Genomic DNA, 23,404 nt, shown 5'->3' on the forward strand with positions numbered 1-23,404 from the left:
GTACCTTAACATAATGATTGGCTTAGTATCTTAAAATAATCAGTGGCCAATTTACTTAAAGATAAGAAAAAAGTACATGCTTTATGTATATACCAATATAAATATGTGCTGGATAGAATCAAATTATTCTCACAGCCATGTTCCCAGACGCCCTCCCGGCAGACTAAAGGCTGTTACTGCAGTGAACTCCCACACAGCATTACTGACTCCAGTACAGTCGCATGAGGGGCGGGTGTGTCTGAATACTTTTGGCCATGCTGTGGCGCTGGGCGAGCAGCTCGTGCGAGGAAGACAGAAGCTCGCGAGGCAGTCACGCTGAGCTCCGCCCACGCTGCATGTGCTGGAGCCGAAGCCCCGCCTCCGACCGGCGCGTATTTGCATAAAATGTGTGTCAGTAGGGCAGCGGTCGCCAGCGCTCACATGCCGCGCGCACATGCCGCGCGCCCCCGGCACAGCCGTGCTCAATGTCAGAACAGCGCGTCTCCCTCCGCCGGCCAGCCAATCACAACCGAGAACGGGCACAGAGACGCTCGCGCACACACACACGCAGGACACCAAAGAAGCGTGACAGTGTGGAGAGAGAGAGTGGTAGAGAGAGATAGAGAGATACTGTGTAATAGAGCGTGGGAGAGAGAGATAATTTGAAATAGGGAGACAGAGAAACTGTGTAGTAGAGAGTGGTAGAGAGAAAATGAGAGAGAGCTAACGTGTGACTGAGAGAGAGAGAGATAGAGAAAGATAGAGAGATACAGGGTGAGTGAGAGATAGAGAGTTATAGAGAGAAAGAGAAACACAGAGAGTGAGACACACACAAGAACACAAACAGAGGGCGGGGCACCTGAAAGCACCTGAGATACGTGCTCGTGCTCGCGCCAGTCAAAGCAGCTCCGTGCGCGCGCGCAGACAGTACACTGCAATTGTTGAGCTCTACTGTACTGTACAGCACTGTGCACGCCTGAGCTCACACACGTCAGCGCGAGGTCCACCTGAGGAACACCAGCATTGCTTCTGGTCCTGGTCCCTGTTCTGGATTGCATCACCTGACTCTTTGATCTGTGATTGATCACACCTGTATGGATACAGAGCTCCTGTCTCGCGACTAACACACGAACCTCCTGCAGTCACACGATGGACAATAGTCCAGGTGAGTGAGTGGGATTCCAGTGCATCAGCTGATGCTGTGCACGAGACAGGGACAGAATAACGTGAACAGTGTTGTGGTAGAGGGTGGTGGGTTCAATTTTCATTCTGTATTCTTATTATTATTGAAACAGAGCAGCTTGTCATTCATGTGAATTGCTATAGTGTCACACCACAGGACGTATATAAAAGTAGGAAAGTTTGAAATCAGTGTGTATAGCAACTATATATGTACATATATGTTTAATTTATGATGTATATTGTTGATGTTTGTCAGTATATACTCGATATATACAGAATATACAATATACAGTATATCAGCTTTGTAATTCTGCTGCTGTCACCCCAGATTACCTACCTATAAATGTAGTAATGTTTATATATGTGCTTTATTTATTATAGTTTGTATTGATCAATGCTCTACATACAATATATATGTTTACATCACTATATATGTATATATACATTTGTGTTGCAGGCGTTACATTAGTGTATGCAGTTCTATTGCCACCCCAGAGGACCTTTAAAAGTAGTGTAAAGTGTGTCTAGCAACAATGTGTGCTTAATTTATACTCCAGCTGTTTGTCACTGGTATACAATGAATATATGTATTAATTTGTGCTGCATAGCTGTGTTGCAATTGTGCTGTCGCCACAGAGGACCTATAAAATAACACAATTAAAGCTATATTCTGCTGTATATTTTAGTCAGTGGTTTATGTGGTGTATAGTATAGAAAGCAAAATGGGTTGCCATATGTATCGATTCATTTCGTGCATCATTTATTTCAGTATCTGCTGAAAAAAAAAAAAACATTCTTGTTTTTTTTATTTCAAGTGCTGCTGTCACCCCAGAGGACATATAAAACTTGTAAAACAATGTGTAAAGCTGTGTGAGGCATATATTATAGTTTATGGTGTGTGGTATATGGAATATGAAGCAAATTGTATTGGCATGTGTATCAATGCATTTCGTGGGCATCACTTATTGCATCAGTATTGCAGCGCTGCTGTCACCCCAGATGACCTATAAAAGTTTGCTAATGTAAAAGTGGCTATACGCTGGGCTGATGCGCTGCTGCAGTGGTTCTGTGGAGCTCGGTCCTCTCTAGTTCGATCCGCTTGGTCTCTTCGGCTGGCACGGTGCCACCTGCTGCCACTTCCTCGGTCACCCGCATGTAAACAAAACTCACGTGGAGCACTCGACTCCTCCTAAAGCTCTGCGGCTCAAGCTAAACTGGGGGGAGTGCTGGGAAACTTGGTATTGAGGATGTTTTTAATGGGTGTAATAGTGTAAACACACTCACGTGTTTTTGTTTTCTAGCAAGGAGCTTTTTAAACTGGGCGGAGAGGGTTAACCCATTTGTGACCAACAAGGAAACTTAATAATGGGAATAGAAAAGGAAATGAGAATTATTAGTAAATGTAGGACTGGTGTTGATTAGAGTTGAAAGTTTGTACTGTCAATATATAGTAGGAAATGTGATTCTATAGTAATATTAAAATATTTCAAGGTATTTTTAAAATTATATAAAAAAACCTGAACAATAAATTATTAAATTCAAGAGTAAGAACATATTACTGCAATACTGGTGTAATAAAAAATATATATATATATTTTTCACAATATGGATTACTGTATCACACAATATATTGTATAAGATTTGATATGGTAAGGCACACCCCTAATATATCATGTGATTTAAGGATAATGTATATACATGTATTAAATATTACAGTAAAGGGGCCAATATATAATCTGTCATGCAAAATGAGACTTTTTTCAACAATTTTCATTCAGTATATTGCACAATATTGCAATAAAAATGCCAAATTCATTTATTGTACAATCCTAATTACATATGTCTGTTTGTGTATATTTAGGCCAATAGCTATGTGTGAATATATGCAAAAAATTATATACATCATAGTTTCACAGGGGGTGCATACATATATAAATGAATATGTATAGCAGATAACAGTAGGCATAAGTCCAGTATCACTATATGTAGGTATAAGATATCGTTTGTTGCTTGTATATCTGTATATACTGTTATATACACTGTAGTAACAGTATAAGCATATTATGTTATGTATCTCCAGTTGAAGGTATAAGTAAGCTTATATATCCCTATAAGTTTGTATAACATTAAAAGGGAACTTTTTTAACTTTTAAATGTTCTTAAGAACTTTAAAGGCTATTTAAACCCTGAGATCTGGAGTGTAAGGGTTAAAGCATGCTGGGCCGGTTTCTGCTGGCAACCCACTGCACGTGGCTGGTACAGAGGGGCGGGGCTCTGCAGTGAATCCCTCAGAGCTCCTGGCTGATATTAGTGGTGTTTCCCTGCCTCGACCTCGTCCAGGAGACTGAATCTCATGGCTCCGTTCATTAACCCAGTCACGCTCCTGCACCGGTGACTCCCTTTACTTTCCCAGAAGCGCTGGGCTCGGTTCCGGACTGACCCAGCTCTCCTCTTCCCCCTCCTCCTCCTCCTCCTCCTCCTGGGCCCGGCTGCTGCACGTGTGGGCCGGCAGTGACAGCACATGTTAAGCTCTGACATGTGAGGAGACTTTGATGGTACCTGTGAGGAGAGCTCGGGCTGGGCAGATCACCCTGACCCGTGGGTCCAGGACACGGTTTAGATGTTTGTGGATGGGGAGGATCTTCTTTCTGACCTTGTAACAGTAACACAGTGGTGTGTGTTGTTGCGGATGTGTTTCTGGTATGTGTGCTGGTATCTGACAGCAGGGCTAGAACCCATACAGTACCAGAGGAACTCGTATAGAAACGTGTCTAGAAAACCTCTGATTCACTGATAAAAACCAATGAAAGCTCTGATAATGCCAACAGGTTGTGAGTTTTGTAACATTTTATTGTTTTTAGTGAATCTGAGAGGGTACAGATATTTTAACAACCTTGTTCAATTCCCTTAGCAGCTTACCTGATTTATCATCTGATTTACCACATTTACTATAAATGAGATTAAACTCCATGAGATTTGGAGAAGAATTTTGTTTTTTTTTTGTGATGTGTATAAATATACAAGAATGCCAAAAGTCATAGAACATCATTATATAACTTAATTATAACGTAATACCTCAGGGTTCAAATCAAATGTATATATAAGGTACATATACTTTTTACAAGTAATGTCACAAAGCAGCTTTACAGAAATCTGGTAGCAGGACAGAATATCAGATAGTAGATTTGGTTTTAATTCAGGTGATGCCACAGCCATCTGTCAGTGATAGCGCGTATTAACTGTCCTCTATCTTTCTCATTTTGGGTGGGTAGGATGGCCCTCCTTCTTCTCCATTACTGGATGATCAATATGGGTTTCTGTTAGCTGGCATATCAGATATCAGAATTAGCTGTTAGCGTTAGCCGTTAGCATTCATCTCCAAGTTTGACTTATGAGCTCAAGTGGTCGTCTGTTTGCAATAGTTAGAGAACATGTAGTGGAGCTTCTTTGTGTGTCCTGAAGGAGGACCATGGTAGCCTTTTCTGTTGTAGTACTAGTGGCACTGCAGGAGGTTCTAGATAGTGGAGGAGAGGGCTTTAGGAAGGGCTGTGGTTCTGCTTTGATCAGCTTCAGTTCATTCTTGGTTTTATTTTTTATTTTTTAAAAGGTACTGAATTTTTGATATTACTAAGGAAGCACTATTGGTGAATCATTTTTAGAATTTTCTTTATACATAGACACGAACTCTTGAATTTAAAAAGACATTTACATCATTCAAATTGATCTTTAATGTTTAACAGTTCTCAGACAAAGGCTGTGGTTGTATCTAAAACCACAACTGGTCCATTATGTTTCTTAAAGAACCCTTGCAGAACATTATTACGAGTATTATAAAGAGGGGCTATCTAGTACACCACTGAGTTTATCTATCTGGTCATTACAGGGTTAATGGTGCATTCTGGGTTCTAGAAGTCTTTTACCTACATCTAGAACTCTGAAGCGGATGCCGTTAGCTCGCGCTCGAGGTTATTAATATCGCTGCTCGAGTGGCAGCCGCATATTTACGCAGCGCGAGGCGGCCCCGCCCACCGCGGCTTGTTTTTCACATGGCAACAAAGCTCTGCACGAGCGCTGGGCACAGCGGGGCAGCCCCGCCCCCTCTCGCCTGCCTGTAGTCCCCGTCACGTGGACGAGCTCCAAGCGCCACGTGCCACGCGTGATTTCCCAAGCTCACCCCCCACCCCCTCAAGCGCCCGTTTCTCATGCTGCTCGCGCGCACAGATTCCCCCCTCCTTCACTCTCTCGCTCGAGCGCTAGTTCTGTTGTTTTGATCCAGCGGTCAGTGGGTCACAGAACCAACCCAGTTGATCTAGGCGTTATTGTTCTACTATGTTCTAGGTAATGCTTTGGTTAGGGTTCTGATGTCCAAAAGTATTCAGACAGACCACCTAATTATGAATGAATGCATCCCATATATCCTATGTCAGCACAAGAGGATGCATTGTGCATGAGCCTAGGACATTACGGTAACAGGGTTACCATGTGAACCTCTTAAATAAAACCATTCCTACAACAATTAAAAACAATACAATATACAACTGAAAGAAATTTACAAATGAAAGTTGCTCTCTGGATTTAAAATTTAAGATATGACAGCTGGGCATGGAGGTATAGGGGTTCCATATGACATCCTGCAGCACATTTACACACATATGTTGCAGCTGGGCCTGTAGATCCTCCTCTACACTCATAGGTTGCTGATGCTGATGTCTGACTCCCAGTTGCTACCATAAATGCTCGATTGGTGATAAATCTAGCTATGAGGCAGGCCGAAAAAAGTCTTGAAATCTGGTAGACATTGTCATTCCTGGAAAACTCTCACTTGCAGTGTGTGGGTGAGCATTATTCTGCTGAAAAGTGCCAGCTGGAAGCCCTGCCATGAGTGGCAACACATGTGGCTGCAGGATGTCCTGCACGTATCACTGAGCTTTTAGTGTCCTTGGTATTACTACTAGGGGTAACCAACTGTTGTATGCACTGGCTCCCCAGATCATCACGCCACCAGGCCTCTGTACTCGAACCCAAACGTCGTCGGATTCCAAATAGAACCTGGATTTGTTGCTAAAGACACAAAAAATGCAGTTCCAGTCTGTGACAGCCCCAATTTCTTGTTTTCGACACTGCAAACAAACAAGGGTGCCTGGCTGATAGTGGAAAATTTGTCGAAACCATTGAGCTATTCTACTTCTCTAATCCAGTCCAATGATGTGCAGTGGAACTGTGAAACTCTTTCTGAATTATGGTGTTCCCATTAATACTTTTGGATTGCATGAGCTGGGAATAATGCTCTTGTTCCTGACTGCAATCAAATTATCAATCCTCATAGCAGTGATTCAACAACAAGTAGACAGTTAAGTAGGTGGTCCGGTCTTTCTGTGTAGAGTAAAGACAGTTACAGAAAAACAAAAACAGGGTAAACTCTTTAGTGCATGATCTGAGTTTACATTAGACAAGGCTGCTGCCATAGGTTGTCATTGATTTATGTCTAATAAACTCCTGTATTGATCCACCCACACCTAACGTACACTAAACTGTGGGCTTGTTGACACAGCCCGGGCAGTTTTGGCTCTAGCTGTACAGTATAGGCATCCAGTTCCTCAGGTAGTCCAGGCTACTGACCCTCAGGTCGTGCAAACACAAAATCATTTACAGAACCGCTGCTACTCTACCTGCATCCGAAATACCAGTTAAACACTAACATAAAGTGGGCTAAAACCAGCACACACTTTTTTCACAGCGCCTCCTGCTCTACTTTAATCACGCTCGGGTTAAATAGCCCTGGAGCCCAGCGAAGGCCGACCGGAGGCAGGAACAGAACAACAAAACGACAAGATATCCCACAAAATTGCTGCTATTATCTGCCAGCGAGTGCAGTTGCGCTCCGTTTAATGAGCTGTGCTTCCAGATAGAGTAATACTGCCCTACTTTCCCACAGCAGCTCCTGGCTCTGCGCTCGCTCCTAAAAGGGGAACAGGAAGGCAAGAAATCAATGGCTCTGCATCAAGACGATCGATGACGAAACTTCGCTGCCATTAAATCTTCGCTTTGCTTTTAGCCTCGGCAAGTTCCCTCGGAGAGAAATCCAGATGAAGGGTCAATGCCATCACCCCCGCTTAAAAGCATACCAAAGCTACATTCATCAGCCTACTTGTTATTTATTAAAGAATGGAGATGGAAACAACCTAATTTTATGGGGGGTTGGAGTGAAAATCTTGGTTCTAGATAAGCTTAGTCACAACACTTCAGGGAAGCTCTGAAAGCGCCTCACAGAAATGGTAATGAATACACTGATTGTAGCTTGACACACTGCTTTAAGAAAAATCTGTTTAGCTTCTACATCACCATCACCCTTAAAAAGTGTGTATTATTAAAATTATAGAGGAATACAAGCAGTACATTGCCAAATAATTGTCCCTATGGACTTCAATTTTCAGATTTGCCACAATATTCTCATTATGATTAACTATCCATATAAATTTCAGTGAACTTCAGTAAATGTGTAGGTTCACAAAAGTGCTGCTATACTGTAGGTGTTTCTGTGGTATAGATGTGGGATGCTAATGTGTTGCTTAGTGGTTGCCTAGGTGTTACTATGTTGTTTTCTAGACTGTTGCTAAGCTTTTATTGGGCTGTTGATAAGGTGTTGGTGTGGTACTGCTGTGGTATAGGTGTTGGTTGTTAAGGTGTTGCTGAGGTGTTACTGTACACATGCTGAAGTGTTGCTAGGCTGTTGCTAAGCTGATGCTGGGCTGTTGGTAAGATGTTGTTGTGGTATTGCTGTGGTATAGCTGTTGTTTGTTGTGGTGTAACTGAGGTGTTAGTATTTAGATGCTGAGGTATTGCTAGGGTTTTCTAGACTGTTGCTAGTGTTTTTTCTAGGCTGTAGCTCGGCTGTTGGTAAGGAGTTGTGGTACTGCTGTGGTTGTTATTGTGCTACTGAGGTGTTACAATACGGATGCTGAGGTGTTGCTAGGCTGTTTCTCCACAATGAACTTTAGCATTAACGAGAAAGATGAGTTTCAAGAACAAAACACGGAGGGAGTGTTCTGCACTGCTGCAGTGTTTGCTAAGTGAGGGTTAATGTATATACAGTATGTGATGTTCCTGTACGTGTACTGTAGACCCACATAGATAACCCACATATCACTGTTTGCTATACATTAACCGGTGGGTTTCAGATAAGCATTGTAAAGATGTGTGCAGGGCCCCTCGCTGAAGTGCAGCACTTTGAAACATGGAACACCTTAAATAAACAGAACCTGAGACCACAGCTTGTTTGGGCCTGGTTCTGTCAGCAAATGGGCGGGGGTGTGGAGAGTGATTAGTGGGTGGGGTAGTGCTCCTCGCATCGAGGAGTGTTATGATTCCACGTTCTAGGAAACGCTGATGGTGTTGGGGAAGCTATCAGGCAGTGGAACAAGGGAACGAAAGAGAAAAGAGGGTATCTGTGGAGTCTCCAGAGTACTGGGCATGTTTACGAGCATACCGGCCTGGTTCTGAGGCTGATCCCACTGTAACCTTCACTGCTGAATGATTTCTGAGGTCTAGCTGAGGAACAGCCGGCTAATTATTTTCCCACGCCCAATTTGCTAGACTCCTGCAGAACTCCCAGCACACAGGGGGAACTTGGATTCATATTTACTAGTTTGAAATACAATATATCAACCCCTCAACCCCCATTTTGACATTATTCTTCTTGTATCACATTAAAGTTATAAATAAATTCCATCAACATTCAAGATTTACACTCCAGGATGCAGACAAGACAATAAAGGAAGTGTTTTAATTTCAGTTTGATCCAGTTTTTTTAACTGGGCATAAATTATTTTAATGGTTTTGTGGCAAAGATGGTTGCTAGGTGGCTACTATGTCAGTAGGATGGTTTAAAGTGGTTGCTAAACCAGCTTGTAAACCAGTTTAGCCAAAATTGTTGACAAATATCGCCATACTGTTTTAATAGCTTGGCTCAACCAGCTTAATTAGTGTGGTCAACCAGTTACCGTCATTGCCATGTTAGACAACCAGTTAGGTTTAAGTTCTTCAGCATAAACCAAGCTGGTCAACCAACATAAACAAATTAAATACAAACTGATTAACCACGCTGACCATGCTGGTTGATTACGCTGGCTAGCTTGATTATATTGGTCAAAGTTTAAGTTGGTAATGCTGGTCAACCAGCATAGTTACATTGCTCAACCAGGATTGATCCACCCATGTATACTAACACATACTAAGTGGTGTGTGAGAGCTTGGTCATAGTGGTCATGCTGGTGAACTTGCTTTATCATGATTATCATTCTGAACAAGCATGGTTGAGTTGGCCATGTTAGTTAATACAGTTTGATTGACCAGGCTGATCAGTACAACCAAGTCGACCAACCTAGTTGTCAACGAGCTTGGTTAGCCACTTTATAATATTGGTTGACTAGCTTGGTAATGCAGGTCCACCAGCTTGACTATACTGGTCAGTCAGTTTATTGAAGCTGGTCAACTTGTTTGGTCATGGTGGTCCTCCTCTTCTGCTTAGGCTGGTCAATGAACTTGATTATTTTGGACAAGCTTGGTTATGCTGGCTATGTTGGTCTATCAGGGTCACGAGGTCATGTTTGTTAAACAGTTTGAACCCACCATTCATTCAGTGAACGCTATGACGTCATTCCCAGCGTTGCTGCAGTTCTCCCCCTCGGTGGGAGCGAAAGTGTGTCAGTAGAACCCAGAGTTCTCCCAGTTCTCCCAGTGTTTTAAACTACTGCCTGGCTGAATCCCACAGTCCCCACCACTGTAGAGTCAGCCTGACCTTCATTTATCTCTCTCTCTCTTTCTTTCTTTTTCTGTCAGTCGCTAAATCTCGCTCGACCAAAACAACCTCGTATGGCGAGCAAACGTGACCGTCACGTTTCCCGCGCCCGCCCGCATTTCCGGCGACTCCGGGCTGCACGCGCAGCGGCATGACTCTTTTAAAAAAGCGCTCGCGCCACAAACGTGACCGCCCCACTCGCGCTGCTCTTTAAGCGCAGTGACGGTCGTCTCGTGCACGGGACTGCGGAACCGAGCCCGCGCTGCCGGGGCGGGAACTGTGTCAGGAGTGCATGTGAGCTCGCGGTCAGGTGGCTGGCAGCTCGCGCGAGGGGCGGGCGCGCGGCCAGGGGCGGGAGGAGAAGGCGGGATGAGGGAGGGCTGATTCAGAGCGAGGCTATAGAAGAAACTGCCGCCACGTGAGCCTCGGGGGCGTGGCCAGGAGCGACGCATGATCCTATATGATGAAGGAGAACGAGTTTGGGGTTTGGGGGGGTGGGTAAGGATGAAGGAGGGGTTAGATTTAAGGGAATGTGTGAGTAATGAGACAGTTCCGAGTTCTGAGTGCACTTCCAGAGAAAAGAGGCGCGAGCTGCTCTCGAACATTGTGTTCCTTCTGAAGTAGAACAAGAGAGCGAACACTGTGGAACACTGGGCATATGGCCAAAAGTATTGGGACACCTGCTCATTCATTGTTTCCTCTAAAATCCTGCGTATTAAAAATAGTTTGTTGGCGTAACTGTCTCTACTGCCCAGGCTAGAAGGCTTGCTAGGACATTTTGGAGTAGAAACATTGCTGTGAGGATGTTATTGCATCCCACATTTATTTAAAAAGTATGTGATGAAGCTCCAGAGAACATTTCAGAGAACACAATTCCACTTCTCCTCAACTCAATGTCTTACAACAATGTCTTAAATTAAAACTGGATAATTAAGGTCTTAAATTGTTTTAAATTTACTGTAAATTTGCTATGGGTATTACATTTTCAGACAGTGCATTTAAAGCCGGTGGAAACGCACATTATAACATTAGCAGCGAGCTAGCTAATGTGCTAACTTACTAACGTTAGCGATGAGCTAGCTAACTGAACTGGAAGGTCAAAATAAGTTTTGACTTATTTTTTAAGACTATAATAAATAACAAATAATTTTAGAATGTATTTTACAACTGTGGTTTCATAAATGTTTCAGTTGGAGACCACCAGGGTACAAACCAAAATCTGCACACTTTACAAGTTTGTTTTTGTGGGTTTTTCTTGTTATCAGGCACCACATTTAAATTTATGGCCAAATCATCTTCTCTGTGAACAATTATTAGTGTCTATTTATCAGATACCAATGTATAGATGTGTCCTAACTGGTACTGTGTGTATAAACCACAGTTGTATTATTGGGTTCACCTAGGGTTCTCTTCCTAAATCTCTCTTTCTCTTTCTCGTTTTTTCTCTCTCCACCACAGGCAGCGTTATTTTGTATGCCAGCTCCACGGGCAGTGCCAGCCCTGGCAGCCCTGGCAGCCCCTCCAGTGGGTATCAGACCCAGTCGCCCTCGTCCCATTCTCAGCCCTCGTCTCCAGAGGAGGTTTCTCTAACGGAGATCGGCCCCCTCAAGCAGCGAGGGTCCGGCAGCAATGCCAGCTCAGGGGTGGGCACGCCACCCTCACCCAAACTGGTCTTCCAGTTCCCGGAAGTCAGCAGCACGCCCGCAGTCCACTCCGTCAGCCCGCCGGTGACCACCACGGGTCAGAACACGTACTCACACCCGCTGGTGGGGAAGAGGCCGTGCGGGTTCACAGGAACTTTTACAAGTGAGTATGAATTAAAATTATTTATATAAAATGTGATGTAAAATATAAGTATATAGTGTATATTTACACACAGTACCAGATTAATAAAGTCACCCAAACTAAAAGAAAATATATAAAGAAAAGCATACACAATTATTTAGTCAACAAAAAATGTTAAACAAACCAGAATATGTTTTATATTTTAGATTCTTTAAAGTAGCAACTCTTGCGTGAAGCTCTCCCGACTTTAGTCATTTAAAATAACATACAATAATCATTATTCTGAAGAATACATAGTTAATAATGCTGGATGATGTTCTGTGTTCTCAGAAACTGGTGGGATGGTGCTACTCTGTAAAGTATGTGGAGATATCGCATCTGGGTTCCACTACGGAGTCCATGCCTGTGAAGGATGCAAGGTAAATCTCTCTCACACACACACACACACACACACACACATACCTGGTACCAGACATGGTTCTTTGGAAAAATACCACTGAAGAATCCCTTTTAAATCCGTAAAATTACCTTTTATGAAACCCAATTTTTAAAAATAGTAAATAACCCACTTTATATTAATTATTATATTAGTAGTATTACTATAGTTAGGCCTACTGCAGTTCCAGCCTTCTGATCTATCAGGGTTCTGCTATGTTCTCCTTGCCTCCGTGCTCCTGCTGACCCCGTGGTTCTTCTTTTCAGGGGTTCTTCAGGCGCAGCATCCAGCAGAACATCCACTATAAGATGTGCGTGAAGAACGAGAACTGTCTTATAATGAGGATGAACCGGAACCGGTGTCAGCACTGCCGCTTCAAGAAGTGTCTCTCCGTCGGCATGTCCAGAGACGGTAAGAGCTGCCATAACACAAAACATCATATCTCCTTTGTTCCTTTTCATAGAACCTTTCAAATAAACCAAGTTTCCCCCTCTAGAAGTTCTTATGTACATACATTGAAACTAATGTTATATGATATCTTAAAAAAACCCACCCAAAATTGAAATATTTTTTTTGTAATGTCACAAAACCTCAAAAGAATTTTCATAATCAAAGGTTTTGGTGATATCACAAAACCCTTTACACATTTATATATTTACAGATTCTGGGACATCTATCTATATTAACAATGCATGTTTAGCTCCACCCACTCACACTGAGGAGTGTTTGAGGCTACATTTTGAGCAAAAAATGACTCTACACTAAATTGAGTAAAAATGACATCACTTTAAATGTACTAAACATTACATTATTTTAAACTGAATAAAAATGCACATTTTAAATGGAGTAGATAAGACATTACTTTTAATCGGTAAAAATAGAAGTTACTTCCAATTGAATAAAAAAGTACTTCAAATTGAGTAAAAATGACATTACTTTAATTAAAATAAATGACTACTGTAAATTAAGTAAACATTGTTATTTTATATTGAGTATAAATTAGTTTACTTTAAATTGAGTAAAAAATACTCATTTAAATTGAGTAGAAAAGACATTACTTCAAATTGAGTAAAAATGACATTATTTTAAATTGAGTTAAAATTACATTACTTTAGATTGAGTAAAAATTGTTGCTTGACATTAAGTAGAAAAGAAATTGCTTTAAATTAAGTAAAAATGACATTACTTTAAATTGAGTTAAAATTGTATTACTTTAAATTTAGTATAATTTACTACTTTTTAGTATATAAATCCAAATATACTTCAGATCTAAAATTGTACAGTGAAATACAGGCAAATATCTCGAATATAGGCCGTTTATATCCAACTCCATACTAAAACCAAGGTAAATATTGCACCCCCCAACCCCAACTATAGCACTCTTTTTGCCCCACATTCGCGCTTCCGTTCTCGATATTATTTTGCACCTGCAGACACTGATTTATTACTGCGGGCACTTCAGAGTCCCACAAGTCATCATTCACACTGCAAACTACAGCGAATTGTCCTTATTTTGGGAATTGAGAACGCGCTGGGTGCCCCGGCGCCGCGCCTGGCTTACCCACCGTGCCCCACGCAGCTCGCGCTAGAGCTTCATTTCTTCTGGCTGGTAGAATTAATTAAGAAGCAGCACCGGCGCTAAATTAATGAAGTGGTTCCCGGTATGAAGCTGTTTGTTCGTTTGCTGTGAAATAAGCTGTAGATTTCTTCGTCCAGTAAATGAAAAAACTGTCCCTGCAGGACGCCGCAGTCCCGCGAGAGCACGCTAAACTGTGCTGCTAATAAATCATTTTTTTCTGGAGCTAGCGAACATATTTAGGTGACCTAAAAAGCTGGAAAGCGAAATGATATGCAGCATCATTTATCATCTTCACGCTGCCCGTGTGCCCTTGTTCTGCGTGTGCCGGAGCTGGCTGTGATTACAGGTTGTCCTGATATTTTTAGCGACTCGTATAACGGCTCGTTTTGGTTGGTGATTCACTGCGGGAGGTTAGTCGGCTAATCCTGTTCCTGCAGGCGCTGTTCACCTATTGAGACCCAGTGGGAGCTCTGTAGCCTCAGTTCCAAGCTCCAGGACGTGGCCTACAGGCTGAGCTTATACACATGCTGGTTCTGAAGCAACCCTTAACCCAGTAAACTGGTTTCCCCTCCCAGTGCTGCAGTGCTGGTTCCCTAATCCCACCACGATGTGTAGAACTGCTGAACTGCTATACAAACAGTATATCCTGCATATCATCATCTTATCATCATCACCCAGCTTTTTAACTCCAATACATCCATTATCCATCTTTTCAGCTTCTCTGGCCATTAGGGGTGCAAATCTTTCAGTGTCTGTCGATTCAGTTCGATTCCAATTTCGTTTTTTTGGGTCACTATTCGATTCAGAAACTATTTTCGATTCTGGAACAATTATTTGATTTAAATGGTGTATAAATGTTGTTTAAATGATGTGATTGAAAAGATGAAATGACATTTTGAACAAGTAGAACATTTATTTAAAAATAATAATTTCCTTACTGTATCAAACCTTTTTGCAACATTTCATTTTTCATGTTTTTGTAAATCTTTAAAATGTAACCTTAAAAATGACTCACAGATGTCACAGTCTTTTTAACTTTATTGCATCATGGGTACATTTTCAAAACTTAACCTTAAATATTAAACATACAGAACCTTTTAAATTTTAAACATACGATTGGGTCCAGGTGTCCTTTGGCATTAATCAGATTGATTTTGGGGCATTTTGAATCGATTTAGAATCGCCAGGACTAGGAATCATGATTTTTTTTAAAGAATCAATTTTTTTCAGCACCCCTACTGACCATATAGAAGCACCTTGTAGTTTTTTTGTATTTACAGACTGTAGTCCTTCTGTTTCTCCTTTCTGTTATTCAATAGTCAGGACCTCACAGGACCTCCACAGAGTAGCTATGCTATTATTTGGGTGGTGGGTCATTATTCTCAGCACTGCAGTGACTCTATTGGCATGGTGGATCAGATGCAGCAGTGCTGCTGGAGTTTTTAAACACCTCAGTGTTCACTTGTGCTCACTGAATCTGTTCCTGCACAGTTTGTGTTGGCCATCCTCAAGTCCTTCATCATTGGGCACAGGATGCCACCCATAGGATGCTTTCTCAGTCCAGCAGTGACACTAATGTGTTTAAAAACTCCAACTCTAAGCACTGCTGTGTCTAATTGTCTCTGTACTAGGCTAGCTCTTAAGGTGGCAGCAGTATGTGGATGAGCATTTGTTCTCTTAGAATAGTAATAAAAACTGAAGGTGATCCTTATTCTGTGGCATTGTGAACAATTTGGTATAATGCCAGATAACTATTAGTCTTTATTACAGGCACTTTATTGCAGTCCTGCAACCGGTGTTCCTACATTGCTCTTTTTGAACAGAAATCCTGGTGTGCTGTTCCAACAGGACATTGTTCGTTTCCATACCATCAGAACCCAGAGAAGCACAGAAGCACTTAGTGTGGCAACAAATATAGTATTTTGTCCTGTTCCATACATAAGAACCGCTGCATCTCGTTTCTACAACTTTTCAAATGTTCTCTAATTGAGTCGTCTGTCCCCTTTGCGACCCCTCACCTCACAGTGACACTCGCTGCCTGTCTGCCCGTCCATCATCCTCCAGTGACATCACCTCTGCTTTTACTGACCCACTGACCCACTTCCCCACAGGAGTGTGAGAGAGAGAGAGAGAGAGCGACTGAGAGAGGCAGGGAAAGAGTGAGAAAAAGGGGGAGGTTTATAATACAGTAGCAGGTGCTATAAATAGCACTGCCGGTGGAGGTGAAGTGATGGAGAGAGCAGTGTTGGGGGATGGGTGATGGATGGAGTTCGGTTCTCCGGCGAGGTTTTATACACACTCGCTCTCATCTCGCTTTGAACGCATCCTTACGCAACTTTCTTGGCTCGGGTGTAACGTTCCAGGAATCGTCTTTAATTTATAAAGATATAAAATGTGTCATTTATTTAGCAGTGTGAAAGACAAAAATACACTGTATATGTGGTATTTAAAATCGAATAGATATCCAATTTGCAGCAATGCAACTCAGTCTGATCAGCCAAATCAGATTTGATAACACTTTTAGGTCAAGGAGAAGAATAACAATGAACGACATCAGTGGGAAAATAGTGAGGGAACAGAGCTCATAAATAGCAGCATCAAAGAAAAAAAGCCTTAAAACAAAGCTTAAAAACAACAATTATGCAAACTAAAGAAAAGGACATGGATGAATTACGTGTTCTTTACACAACAAGCTAAAATGCTGGACACTATAACTCCTTGATAGCTTCTGTGAAGCTGGAGAAGATGAAACTGAAACTTCACATGAAGCTGTACTCTTTGTGTCAGTTTAGCATGAACAGTTCAGACCAATGTTGAATATAGATCACATTAAAATATAGGGCCAAAATACACAAACCAGATTTGGGCAACTTTTTCCTGATGAGAGATTGTTTGATGTTGGAATATTTAAGATTGTTCAGTAGCTAAACATCTATAAAAAGTGAAAGAGTGGAAAGTTTTCTTTAAAGTAAAGTTAAGCCATTTTAGTGTTTTAACGGGTGAAATGGATGTTCCCTACACCCTGCAATTGTTCAGTTAAACTATTTAAAACCCTTCATGCATCAGAATGTGTTTTGGGATTTATGGTTCTATATGTAAGCTTTACTAAACAACCCTTATTAACACTGTACAATTGATTTTAATATCACTATTTCTCTTTTTATCTCTTAGCTGTTCGTTTCGGACGAATCCCAAAGCGAGAGAAGCAGCGACTGCTGGACGAAATGCAGAGCTACATGAACAGCCTGAACGAATCAGCGTCTATGGACATCGACGCGACCACGCCCACAGAGTCCCCACCCAGTCCCAGAGAGGGCCAGTCGGAGGAGGCCTTGTCTCAAGGGGGTGTGTCTCAAGCCTACTGCAACATCTTCATCAACGGGGAGGAGAAATTGGTGAAAATCAGCGATAACAACAACAGCATCAACATCAACACCAACAACAACAACAACAGTGGCAGCAGCAACGGTGGCAGTAACCCCTCGTCCTTCCGGAACATGTCGCCCCAGGACTCCGCCTACGCTCCGCCTCATTCCCACGCCCCCGCCCCACCTCAGACATACCCCACCCACTCCTTGCCCATGACGAATTACAAGTCCCAGGCCAGATGCCCGGTTTCTCATCACGACAGCAACCCAGCGAACCAGCAACCTGTCGACAACAGCCGCTATAGTTACCCAGCGCCGACCAGTCAGAGCCAAGGGACTCCTCCCTCTCAAAGCTACCCAGCCAGTAACAACAGCTATCCAGCCGCGGAGACCAAGGGTCAGACGTCCTGCCCCTGGAGACTGGCTGGAGGAGCCAAAGTTTTGGTATGTGTTTATCAATTCTCCAGATTCTTAGACATAGATTAAGCCACAGTGCTCTGCTCAGCAGTCTGTAATTGTCTACGACCTGACCGATATATTGAGGGTTTGATAATACTAACAGTATATCAAACAAACAGATTTATTAATATTTTTACATATAATATACTGACTCTGTTTGCTTTGTTGAGCTGAAATTAAAATACCGGTATATATAATTACATTTCTCACAGGATGTCAAACCTGGATACTGGATTAATATCACTACACTAAAAGTTATAAATATGTAAGTTATAAGTGTAAAAATGTAGAGACTATACATTAGGCAGATCCATATTGGTTTACAAACACAACAGAATTTTGTCTAAAATATGAAAAAAAAAACGTGCTGACCACTTATTAATACACATACTACGGATTCATACTGGATAAAACTACAACACAACTATATATAAAAGTATATGCAGTGCAAACCACTACGATAAAAAAAACATTACAAACTTTCATCCCAAAAGAGAGTTCTCATTCATACTGGTAGTTGTAAAAAAAAAAAAGGAATAAAAAACCTTGATGTAAAACTATACATGAGGCATAATTCACACTGGATTAAACCCAATTTTACATTATTAATACATTCACATTAATACATTAATCCTGGAAAAAAAGTATCAAGATGTAAAAAAATATACACAGTGCAAATTCATACTGGATTAAAGTAATATAAATTGTGAAAAAATATGAAAAAGATAAACAAGGCAGATTCATACTGGATTAAATCTTTCTCCTCTACAAAATATGACAAACTTATACCTGTAGGACTGTAAAACTAAAAACAGTTTTGATTCATACTGGATTAAAAACGAATTGAGTTTTTATTACCACACTGTAAATACATCACATACTTTCATAAATTCATATATCAAAACAGCACAAATTAGTAATAGCCTATATTACAGCAGTTGCAACAGCATTCTCTAATTGTATAGTTCTAATATGTATTTGATAATATTGCCAATATTGTCACCCAATCACATCAAATGTCTTTATTTTATTCCGTAAACAATGCAGTTATCATAGTGTACCACTGCTCTAAAACCCTGACCCTCTCTCTGTCCGTCCTCCAGGCGTGCCCACTGAACGCGTGCCCGGTGTCGGCGGCGGGTACCAGCAGTCAGCAGGTGTGGGAGGCGTTCTCGCAGTGCTTCACTCCTGCCGTTAAAGAAGTGGTGGAGTTCGCCAAGAGCATCCCCGGCTTCCAGGCTCTGAGTCAGCACGATCAGGTCATGCTGTTGAAGGCCGGAACCTTCCAGGTAAGAAACGTTATAATGCTGTACATTTGGAATGTGCTGAGTGGGCAGATTTTAGTCTGCAGGATTATTTTTTTTATTTATGTAATATTTGTTCTTGCTCTCTGCAGGTTCTGATGGTTCGGTTCTGCTCACTGTTTGATGCTAAAGAGCGAACTGTGACGTTCCTGAACGGGCAAAAGTACCCTCTGGCGTCGTTACGGGCGCTGGGAATGGGCACCCTGCTGGACGCCATGTTTGAGTTCAGTGAGAAGCTGGGCAGTATGGGGCTGGAGCCAGACGAGATGGCGCTGTTCATGGCGGTAGTGCTGGTGTCGGCAGGTGTGTAAACTGGTGCCAGTTAAAGCTCTGCAAACAGTTGTCATTTATCTGCTGGCTGGGGCCATCCCATAATTGAGAATTCTAATCTGCAACAATCAAATTACATTTGATTTGAGATCAAACTGGGGAGCAAAATTGGAGAGATGAAGAGGAATGTAATTTGGAATAAAGTAAAAAAAAACTAAATTCATAAAACTAAATTCATACTGAATCAAACCCACTACATAATTATTCCTGCCAAACTGTGAAAACTATACACACTGCAAATTCATACTGGATTTAAACCACTACAAAATAAGTATTTTTCTTAGTATTTAAAATACTACACACAAGGCAAATTAATACTGGAACTCTAACTAAAAACTATATGCAGTGCAAATTCATACTGGTTAAAAGCATTACAAGATGGTTCCTCGCAGAATTTGAAACGCTGGATGCATACATGCTCATACTGGATTAAAACCACTACACAAATCTCACATTTCTCTACATATGTGAAAACTACACAAAAGTCAAATGTATACTCAATTCATACTGAATCAAAACCTAATATTAACCTAAATTACAGCAACAGAGCTCAGCAAATACAGCAACAGAGCTCAGTGCACATGATCAGTTCTCTGAATGAACCATATGTTCAGTGAGTTGCTTCGCCAAACCTGACCCTCATCTAACACTCCTACCTCTGTTTCCGACAGATCGCTCTGGTATCTCGGACATGGCGGCTGTGGAACAGCTTCAGGAGGACCTCATTGGTGCTCTGCGGGCGCTCATCATGCGCCGGCGGCCTGAAGACAGCGCCCTCTTCCCCAAACTGCTCCTGCGCCTGCCGGACCTCCGGACCCTCAACAACCTGCACTCCGACAAGCTGCTGGCCTTCCGGATCGACCCCTGAATGGGAGACGGCCCATCCGAACAACCAGCTTCGGCAGCAGGCTGCTGACTGAACCATGAGGTTGGGGAACGCTTACGGACAGAGGCGCTGATCCGTAAACTGATCCAGAGTTACCTCAGGCACTCCACACACTCTATATTACACACTATCAGCAGAACCAGCAAAGACTGCCTGCAGGGCAGCGCTCCAGTGTTGGAAACAGGGAACCCTACCAGACCATTGACTCTCTCTGATTGAATTGAGTGTAACTGATGGAACTGAGGACACTGAGGAAGTGAGCACTGAATGACTGGAAGTTGTCAAAGGCTCGTTCCACACTGGTTCTTCCCATCCTGATTCCTGATTTCTGGTTCTCTACTGCCCTACCCATTATTACATTTACAAAGCCACCTTTGTTCCTCCACGCTCTCCTGGTCTTCGGTTCTTGCCTTCTTGCCCACATTTCAGCCTACAATTGTCAACGTACCCTGCATTTCCTTTCTGAACTGTCTTCCTGCACTTTGCCTGACCCTGTTCACCCCAGTAAGCTCCAGTAAGCTCAAAGAAACCTTGGGTAAACCTCCAGTAAAGCTCCAGCAGCCTTGGACACCTTTGAGCTACTTCGGTTGAGCTACTTCAATCGAACAAACAAACAAATCTGCAGCAGCTGAAAGGTGTTAATCTCATTTTAACACCAGACACTGACCAGAAACTTGGGCACTACAGAAGCTACAGTAACTGTTTGTTTGTGGCTATTTTTATGGCCAAGAGCACACCCTGGTGGACCCAAGACGCATTGCAATTGATCATATCATTTACCTTTTTACCTTTTTTTTCTTCAGTGTCAAAACTATTAAACGTTTGCATCAGCAAAATATTTGCGTGCAGCAATAACTTCATTCCTCACACACTGTACTTACTGTATTAACAGTAGATTGAACAGTTGTTGAAAAAAAAAGAGAATTTGCTAGTAGGGTTGCGTCAGTCAAACTGTGTATGAAATGAAGAAATATGTACTATATTATATATTTGAGACGTTTGCTTGATTTGTTTCATGAATCACTGAATTCAACTGTATGATCTTTGTATGGTTTTAACAGGGACGTCGTCGTATGTTGTGTCTTTTTCTTTTTTTTTACGTACGAGACACAGCGAAATTTGTGTAACAAGGATTGAGTTCTCATGCTGTACATATTGTATCTACGTTATTTACTACGTTAACTACTCTGGAGGAGTATATCGTACTTTGTGATATGATGTATATGATTTGCAGTAGTAAAAATTGCAAAGGAACCCTCGTTTTTGTGGAGGAGTCTCTTTTGTACGGACGGACGAGTCGAATGGACCTAATGTTCTTCCTCAACATCAGTTGAATTCTACACTAGTTCGATAATGGCACTCACTTCCATATAAAGGCATGTAAAGGGTGAGAACTTTGTGAGAATCTGTTCAGCGACGCCTTCTATGAATGTCATGTCTACAAGATTTTATGATCAGATTCGTAACCATTTCATAGTTCATGAAAAGTGTGGGATTGGTTGTAGTGATATTCAGAAGGAAGATTTTTTTTTTTTTACCAGGAAAGTTACCAGGAACAATAATGATTCAAAATTTAGAGATGATTATATATTACATACAGAAGTAGAGTTTAACACAACCTGCCAGATGTCTCGGCATGGAGTTGTAGAAGTTCCTAACGGTGTCCTGCGATAATCCATCCCATGCAGCTTGAATATTCCCACTCGGTTTCTGCAGATTTTGTAGAAGGGGTGGAATGTTGATGGTGCATCCAATAGCATTTAATAGCTGGTTGAGAAGCAGCACATGGACGAGCATTGTACTGTTGAAACATTGGGCTAAATGCCTGTAATGAAGACCAAAATTCAAATTTACACCCCACACCATGAAACCAGGCCTTCTGGACATGTGACAAAAAACTGCTCATCATGGATGAGCATTGTGCTTTTGGAACAGCACTATAATTAGTTGCATTATAATGCAAGGGTTATGAATGTGTGCATAGAATCATGAATACAGTACATAAATACATTCATAGAAAGTGTTTCTAGACAGTGAAGTCTTCAGCTCACCTCATATTCGGATGTATGATGTATATTTTGTAAAGCTGTTATGTTTATCATCTCCCATAGAAATGAAATATGATATTAAACCAGATCACTTTACGAACTGCGTTGTCTGCGTGTGTTTTACTACATATTTCAGCACCCGGCTCTGATCCTGCTGTGGCTCGCCAGCTCGGCTGCTCTGAATGCCAGCGGCGCATGGTGGTAACCTGGCAACCGGTGCTTGCTGCTCATGCATTGGAAAATTAGCACCAGTGGGAAACTGCAAGCGATCAGTATCTAATATCAGGGTGGTGGGTTGGGGTCGGACGGGTGATGGAGGTTGTATAAAAGCAGAGCCATGGGTTGATGGATACATAATATTCAAAGGTGCAAAAGTATCTGGACACCATTTAATCAATTTTAATGAATTAATTTAGCTTTTGTAACACACAGCTTCCACAGTTCTGTATAATAATAATACTCTATAATAAAAGCTTTGACCAGTAGAACAAGACATTCTGGCATAGCCACGATCACATGACCCTAAGGTCATCATACCCACGGCCAAATGCCAGTTGTGGGCAAGTGTGGGCAAGAGGGAAGATGGAAAGATCTATAAAGTAATGATTGAATTGCATCTAATACCTTTGGGAGGTCCTTTGCAAGTCGTAGTGTTAAGATTAGAAAATCACCCAACATGAATGATAAAATGACCTAACTATGATCTTGGGATTTGTGGCAATCAAATCCAATAGCAATTAAATGTTCCTCACAGCAATGTTCCAACATCTTTTATTAAACAGTAGAAAAGTAGTAGATTCTTAATAATGCGTTAAGAATTTTAGACATGTACATTAAATGTACATTAATGGACCTGAAAAAAGAGATCACCTAAAACTGGTGTCTATCCAGATTTTGAGGATTGTCCTTACATTTGATTTCATATGATGCAAGGGCGCCCCCTGTGGTCAAATAACTGATCTGCCCTTTTATACATATAGGCTCTCAGTTACAGATTTTCTATTGGGATAAATATGAGTTAGGTACTCCTAAATCATCAATAGTGCAGATTTCAAGGTTCCCTTACTTTCTTTAAAAAAAAGAAAAATCCAGTAGGAAATGGACATAATAACAACTACAAGCTTTTGACGAATATCCCACCTCCGTTCACCCCGTTAAACATGTTTAAACAACGTTAAACATCACGCAGCAGAAGAAAAACGAAAGGCTGAGGAGGAGAATACAGGGAGAGGAAGCAGTGTCCAGGTTCCC

The 23,404-nt window shown here is 41.7% G+C and overlaps 1 protein-coding gene across 1 annotated transcript; it reads left to right on the forward strand.

Moving 5' to 3' along the window:
* Positions 1 to 456: 456 nt before the first annotated feature.
* nr1d4b (nuclear receptor subfamily 1, group D, member 4b) lies at positions 457 to 22,253 on the forward strand. Its single transcript, XM_007248355.4, has 8 exons — positions 457 to 1,144; positions 11,417 to 11,764; positions 12,074 to 12,162; positions 12,446 to 12,590; positions 16,930 to 17,570; positions 18,689 to 18,874; positions 18,982 to 19,192; positions 19,891 to 22,253. Exons 1-8 carry the CDS (start codon positions 1,129 to 1,131, stop codon positions 20,085 to 20,087), a joined length of 1,833 nt encoding a protein of 610 aa, XP_007248417.3. The 5' UTR covers positions 457 to 1,128; the 3' UTR covers positions 20,088 to 22,253.
* Positions 22,254 to 23,404: the final 1,151 nt, after the last annotated feature.

This window comes from Astyanax mexicanus, chromosome 24, assembly GCF_023375975.1.
Source record: "Astyanax mexicanus isolate ESR-SI-001 chromosome 24, AstMex3_surface, whole genome shotgun sequence".
Classification (NCBI taxonomy): Eukaryota; Metazoa; Chordata; class Actinopteri; order Characiformes; family Acestrorhamphidae; genus Astyanax; species Astyanax mexicanus.